We start from the raw sequence: 7,500 nt of genomic DNA, 5'->3' as shown, positions 1-7,500 counted from the left end.
CAATTACGGTATACAATTCGGCGGTTAAATCCGGGATTAATTTTTGCCTGATTGATGCACAATACAAATGCATAAAATCATGTTTGGGCAAAATCAACTTTTTAATATGAAAATGCGTTTCGAAAGTTTCTAGATGACCGATTCAAATTTATACAAAAGGATTCATTAATAGTTCCTCAAATAACAACGGTATTTTCATTGACTGCGTTTATAAATACAAAGCAGACAAACAAAAAAATAAATCCGATTGACAGTTACGTGTCGTGCGTGTGCCGTCGCAGTCTCCGTGATTGTTATTCTCAAACAAAAAACTTAACACATTTTAGTAACGGACCTTGCAAACTTTAGTGATGATTGTCGTCAACTATGGTAACCGTTCAATACTTATACTTGTCTTAAAATGTAAGATGGAATTTACTGACCTTTGCCTGAGCCGAAAATACTTCGGAGGCCGTGGCGAGACTTCAGGCCGCGCAGCTGAACCTTATTTCAGCTGCGGGGCCTGAAGTCGTCCCGCGGAACTACGAAAGCTTTAGCCTGATTTCGCCGCGCGCGGCGACGACACCCATTCAACTGCGGTCGGTTGCAATAGCCAAATCGGTAAAAGTTTGTATTAATAATTATCATATTAAGAGTACGTTTTTTCATTACATTAATTGTTTTATTACTTGAAATGTACTTCGTGCAATAAGTATGTAGATTTCGCCGGTTCTCTTTAAACGTTACTTAAATTTTACTAACCTAATATCGTCCCGTCTCCGTTATTACCCTTCACCATAACACGTCGTCCTCAGCGTAGTAATATTTCCAGTTATAGGTGTATTTCGCAATTTGTACAAATTTCTGCCGGCTTCTGTCTGAATCCCCGTCCCTCCGTCTCTGTCTGAATTTCCGTCCCTCCGTCTCTGTCTGAATCTCCGTTCCTCCGTCTCTGTCTGTCTCTCCGTCCCTCCGTCTCTGTCTGAATTTCCGTCCCTCCGTCTCTGTCTGAATTTCCGTCCCTCCGTCTCTGTCTGTCTCTCCGTCCCTCCGTCTCTGTCTGAATCTCCGTCCCTCCGTCTCTGTCTGTCTCTCCGTCCCTCCGTCTCTGTCTGAATCTCCGTTCTTCCGTCTCTGTCTGTCTCTCCGTCCCTCCGTCTCTGAATTTCCGTCCCTCCGTCTCTGTCTGAATCTCCGTTCCTCCGTCTCTGTCTGTCTCTCCGTCCCTCCGTCTCTGTCTGAATTTCCGTCCCTCCGTCTCTGTCTGAATCTCCGTCCCTCCGTCCCTGTCTGTATCTCCGTCCCTCCGTCCCTGTATGTGTCTCCGTCCCTCCGTCTCTGTCTGTATCTCCGTCCCTCCGTCCCTGTCTGTATCTCCGTCCCTCCGTCCCTGTCTGTATCTCCGTCCCTCCGTCCCTGTATGTATCTCCGTCCCTCCGTCTCTGTCTGTATCTCCGTCCCTCCGTCCCTGTCTGTATCTCCGTCCCTCCGTCCCTGTCTGTATCTCCGTCCCTCCGTCCCTGTCTGTATCTCCGTCACTCCGTCCCTGTATGTATCTCCGTCCCTCCGTCTCTGTCTGTATCTCCGTCTGCCGGTCTCTTGTCTCTCTGTCTCTTGGCATACGTTCTCTTTAGGGAAGGATATCTAATTCATATTAACAATAAGAAAAATATTCTTATGGCAGGTCGTCAAAACTTAAAGCTGTGGTTGTGTTAATTTCTTTCAATTACTAAATAGAAGCACAGATTTACGCTTCTTAAAATTTACCGCCACCTTAAAGTCTACTCAAACAATCTGCACCTACGTTCTCGCGACCCGCAATGTTCTTTACGGTGTAGTTGAATTGTTGCATAAACATAGACCATCGCATCAACCTTCCATTTAAATGATTTGCCGAATTAAGATATTTTAGAGGCTGATGGTCCGATTCTATCACAAAAGCTTTACCGTACAAATACTGATAAAATTTACTTACGGCCCACACTACCGCTAAACACTCCTTCTCGATTACCGAATAATTTCGCTCGGCTCCCTTTAATTTCTTACTCGCGTAGAGTACTGGCCAACGCTGCCCATCCTTATACTGCAAAAGCACCGCACCTAATCCTACCTCTGAAGCGTCAACTTTAGACATGTCCTATTCTTAAACTCCCTGACCAGTGCTTAATGCTTCTTTTAGCTTATTAAACGTATCTTCGTGACAAATTTTCCACCTTACGTTATTAGGTTGAGATTTTTTAATTAGTTCATAAAGAGGTGTGGCAATTGTGGCATAATTGGGTATATAATGTCGGTAGTACCCTGTTAGACCAAGAAAAGATCTGATTTGAACAGCCATATCCATTATCTTGTTTACCTTATCCGCGGTTGTTTGCGTCATCCCGCCCCCCACATCGCTTCCCGGGTATTCTATGGTAAAATACCCAATCTCCGTTTTCGACGGGCGAGCGGTGAACGATGCATTTGCCAGAATGTTAAGAACTTTTATCAAAGTTTTAATGTGTTCCTCCCATCCTTTCGTGTGAATTAACAAATCATCGACGAACATCTCTACGTTAGCGGTATCGTTAAACAATTTCCTCATCATGCGGTTGAACGTAGCACTTGCATTAATTAGTCCAAAAGGTACAACTTTAAATTGCATCAACCCTTTGCTCGTTTGGAATGCTGTGATTGGCTTACTTTGTTCATCTATGGGGATTTGCCAATACCCGCGGGAAAGATCAATCTTTGTGAAATACCGACTACCGCTAATACGAGTCATTATCAAGTCCTGATCTGGCATGGGCTCAGAATCAAACACCGTCAACTTATTTATCTTGCGACTGTCTAAACAAACGCGATCACTCCCGTCCTTTTTCTTCACAGCGATTAGCGGGTTTGAGTAGGGCGAGGTTGAAGGCTCTATCACGTCTAACTCGAGCATCCGATCTACATCATCTGCGATATTCTGTTGCAACGCATAAGGAATAGGATATTGTTTAGTATTTACTGGCCTATCTCTAGTTAGATTAATTGTGTGCGCAATGACATCGGTTCTTCCCGGGACATGCGTGAATACCGCGCTAAACTCCGACAATACGTTCGCCACGTCGCGTTTCTGGTCCGCGCTCAATTCCTCATTTACTTTTACGTTCCTCACGTCTTCCTCCTGTACATTGGGACGGTAATTACTTCGCGCCCAATTCTTCAGTTCCCTCTTGCCCGTAATATCGACCAGACACATCGATTTGTAGAGGGCACGCAGGAACTTTATGATAAGGGCAATCCTGCGGGAGATCAAGAGTGGCGCGTGTACATATGACTGAAGGCGTGACCACTACGAATGCGCAGTGGTCCACGACGCGTTGCGCTGGCGGCGGCCCACTCCCCAACCGTTTCTCCTGTCTTTTGGCTGCTGACTTTTTATTCTGTTTTGTGTTACTTATCTTTTTATGAATCGCAATTTTTCTAACAATTTTGTTTTCTTTTCTTTCCAGCCATGGCCACTAAGAAGGTATGACGTGTTTATATGTATATATATATATACATATATTTATGTATGTATGTATGTATATATATAGATATATGTATTATATATATAGATAAATATAAATATATATAAATATAAAACAAATATATATATATATCTTTTATATATATTGCATATATATATATATATATATATATATATATATATATTATATATATTTCATATATATATATATTTATATATATTTCATATATATATCTTTTATATATATTTAAGATATATATATATATATATATATATATATATATATATATATATCTTTTATATATATTTCATATATGTATATATATACATATATATATATATAGACACACATAGACACAGTCTCTGTTCGAGACAACCCTGGGTGGAGGAGGCCCTGGGACGACCGAGGAAGGCGTGGCTTGAGCTGTCGCTATGCGCCCCCGCCGGCGTTAGCTCCCAACGGCAGTTCGGCAACATCTCAGAAAGCGGATATCAGGGAGTGCCTCCTCTCCTGATTGACATATATATATATTTATTATAAAAAGAAAAAGAGGTGTTTGCTTTAACTTAAATATATCTGTAATAATGTTTGCCAGCACAGTAGTAAAATCTAAATTCCAGACTTGAACCAGAGATATAGAAAATAAAACTATGCAAGGGTTTTTTCGCCCCCTACTTTTATAACCTCTAACTTCCTTATATTTCAACACTTTACCTTTCCCCCCACACCCCCTTGGATTTCTTCACCTCTTTACTACGTTAATTGTTGTTAAGAAATAGTGCCCCGTGACAATATAACCTTGTGTATGTTTCCTCTGGTGTGTTTCCGTTGACCTGACCGTTCCATAAAACGAAATCTGACATTGGCGACTATGCAAGAATCAGACGGTCTGGAAAACGGCACCATGAGGAACTACGTGCAGGAAGGTGAAATGCTGGGCCTTGAAGGCATGGCCTTCTTACACTACATCCAGGAGCAGGAGAGGATCAGACGCGAGCAGCTGGCTGTCTACTACCAGAAACGGGAGGAGCAGAGGCAGCTGTGGGAAGAGCAGCGTCGCGAGGAGGAAAGACCCCGGAAAGCAGAGCAAGCGCTGTGGAGGAAAGTGGGCCCCCTGTTTTGGCCTTGCTCTGACCCTCCTTGTGCAGGAAGAGGAGCTGCCGTCCGAGGATACCCGGGAGGAGCTGCCGTCCGAGGAGAAGTCGGAGGAGCTGCCCGACAAGGAGACGCCGGAGGAGCTGCCGGGAGTAGTAGAGGGACCGCTGGAGGAGCGATGGTGCAGCCAGTCTGACAGAAGACAGAATCGCGATCGCCGGAAGAGTGTGACTGACGAAAGGGCAGGCCCTGGGGCAACATCACCACTGGATTGAGGACCTCGGAGCCTCGGTGTAGACATCTCGCAGTTATAGTTCTCGGAAAATAATCTTAATTTCTTGGAAGATTATTTTGAAGAGAGAAGGGAGATATGTCACAACTGCGAGATTGCTCTGGACCGTCGCCTGTGGGCTTAGGCCTCTCGCGATTGGCTCGCTCACCGTGTTGGGGAACAAGAGTATCGGTTCCTCTGGTGTGTTTCCGTTGACCTGACCGCTCTGATTCCTTAAAACGAACCCTGACACATACAAATGGTTATACACTTACAGACAGGTTTACTTTTGTAGCCACGCCCAGTCGCCTCTTTTGTATCTTTTACGGGCTTATACTTCCATGTCTTCTGGCTTTGCTGATGGTCTCTTCCTTCCACAGGCCGCCGCCAAGGAGAGAAGGCAGCAGTACAAACATGCTGTCCTTAACTACATTAAGGAGAAGGGCGAAGACGACGCCCACGAGAGGGAAGAGGTCCTGAGCAGCCTGACTTCGGACCTCGGCCTCAGCAAAGACGACAGAAATTCCCTGAACCAGGTAAGACGCACACAGATACAGACACACGAACATACACACAAACACACACACGAAGAAACACACACACACACGCACGCGCACACACACACACACACACACACACACACACACACACACACACACACACACACGCAAACATACATACACGCACGATTACACACACATACGCAAACATACATATAGCCACACACACACAAACTTACACATAGACCCACACATACACATAAGCACATCCACATAAACATACACACATAAACACTTTTTCAGTTATTCTTTCAAATGTTTCATTGTATGTGATAAATTAATTCCGCGATAATTCCAATAGGAATATTCATTTTAAATATCTTTTTAAATTTCAAATATTGTTTTAATTTTTTTTTCTTGGTTTCTATTTAGTAATTTTTGCCATTGTTATTGCTGAATCCTTTTTAAAGAAAGTGTAGTGAAATAACACTTACCATGAAAGATCACAAGTTATTTGGGTCAAAGCGGACAGAGCTAATGACGTCACCACCTTTAGCCAATGCGAGTGCGTAGTGAGAGCTCAGATATAGCTAGATACATAATCATTTGTGTAATGTGCTGAGGGTTCTCTAAAGAGATCTTTCTCTCTCTGTCTCGCTCTCTCTCACGCTCTCTTTCGCCACCTTCTCCCCCATCTCTCTCTCTCTCTCTCTCTCTCTCTCTCTCTCTCTCTCTCTCTCTCTCTCTCTCTCTCTCTCTCTCTCTCTCTCTCTCTCTCTCTCTCTCTCTCTCTCTCTCTCTCTCTCTCTCTCTCTCTCTCTCTCTCTCTCTCTCTCTCTCTCCCATCTCTCTGTCTCTCTCTCTCTCTCTCTCTCTCTCTCTCTCTCTCTCTCTCTCTCTCTCTCTCTCTCTCTCTCTCTCTCTCTCTCTCTCTCTCTCTCATATGTACAGAATACGACTCCGTTTGCGTGCTTCTGCTTCATCGCGCGGTGCCAGTTTACTTCTATGTTTCTATTTTTTTCAGGTCATCACTACGATGATAGCTCAAGGACTCATAATCCTTGAACTGGATGGTGGCATAGAAAGCATCCGACTCGAGGATCCAGACAAGAGTATCAACAAGGATAAGAAAAAAAGGAAAAAAATGCCACAAGGCAAAAGGAAAAGGTTCAGGCCCTTAACTGGTCCGCCATCACCTTCTACAATTCTGACGGGTTCTACACCGTCTACATCAATGGCCGTGGAGGATTCTGACGTCGAGTCAGGTAAGTTTATGTATATGCGTATATGTACGTGTGTGTGATCATAAAGTCTTTTTTGTAGCATCTCGAAACCCGTAACACTGTAATACCTTGTTTTAAGTTGTATCATGATCACTACAAAACACGTTATCCTTGAGGTTAGTACTGACATGCAAAGTTTAAAAAAAAAAATCAAAGAGCTGTTTTTTTCTATATTTCACATAAAAGTCAACAGAAAACAAAGTATTTAGTATGTGGGTATGCATTTTACTTACAATGGGATGGGAGGGAGGAGGGGGAACATGCGTAGGAGAAAGATGTCGGCATGTATGTATATATATGTGTGTGTGTGTTATGACACATGGTCATTTTATGTATCTCCTTCTCAGACTAAGATGACCACTGCCAAGAAAACCTGAGGATATAACTACCCACTATTCAGTCGCTAAATCTGGCCAGGGAAACGATCCTCGTGGGGAGGGATCGCCGTGCGGGCGACGCTGATGAGACTCCCTTGGACGCCACGGATAAGCCTCGGACTGATCGAGGCGAGGAACCCGTGGCACCGTCGGCGTCTCCGGGCTGGGACGTCTCGACGATCGCCGCGCCCTTCCGTGACATCGGTGGCCTGAGGCGCAGAGGAAGGGCGCAGGCCTGCGTCGACGCGGGGATTCGGGCCTCTCCTGGAAGACCGGATGACGAGGCTGGGCGAAGGGCTGTTCGCCGAGGTGCTCGCCACGGGCTGCCCGGGCTCGCCGCCCTTGTGCATCTAGAGCTTCAAGGACCACTTCGCCTCGTCCTCGCCTCAACGTTTCCTTGTTTCTATATATTTTTTAACTGTATTCAGAAGAAATAATTTAAATAATTTGTACTTATTCTTATCATGTATTCTATAACCACATCACCTTACTTTTATA

At 44.3% G+C, this 7,500-nt stretch overlaps 1 protein-coding gene across 1 annotated transcript in view; it reads left to right on the top strand.

The window, feature by feature from the left end:
* The window catches only part of LOC125034110, an 8,135-nt gene extending 715 nt beyond the window's left edge, over window positions 1–7,420 (top strand). Inside the window, exons 2-5 of the mRNA XM_047625750.1 lie at window positions 3,459–3,475; window positions 5,223–5,378; window positions 6,367–6,607; window positions 6,973–7,420. Coding sequence (XP_047481706.1) covers window positions 3,461–3,475; window positions 5,223–5,378; window positions 6,367–6,607; window positions 6,973–6,977 — 417 coding nt within the window. The 5' untranslated portion in view covers window positions 3,459–3,460 and the 3' untranslated portion in view covers window positions 6,978–7,420. The remainder of the gene's footprint in view (window positions 1–3,458; window positions 3,476–5,222; window positions 5,379–6,366; window positions 6,608–6,972) is intronic.
* The last annotated feature ends 80 nt before the right edge of the window (window positions 7,421–7,500 follow it).

Source organism: Penaeus chinensis, chromosome 17 (genome assembly GCF_019202785.1).
Source record: "Penaeus chinensis breed Huanghai No. 1 chromosome 17, ASM1920278v2, whole genome shotgun sequence".
Classification (NCBI taxonomy): Eukaryota; Metazoa; Arthropoda; class Malacostraca; order Decapoda; family Penaeidae; genus Penaeus; species Penaeus chinensis.
Note: the sequence above shows the minus strand (reverse complement) of the source record. Positions and strands in the feature narration are given on the sequence as shown.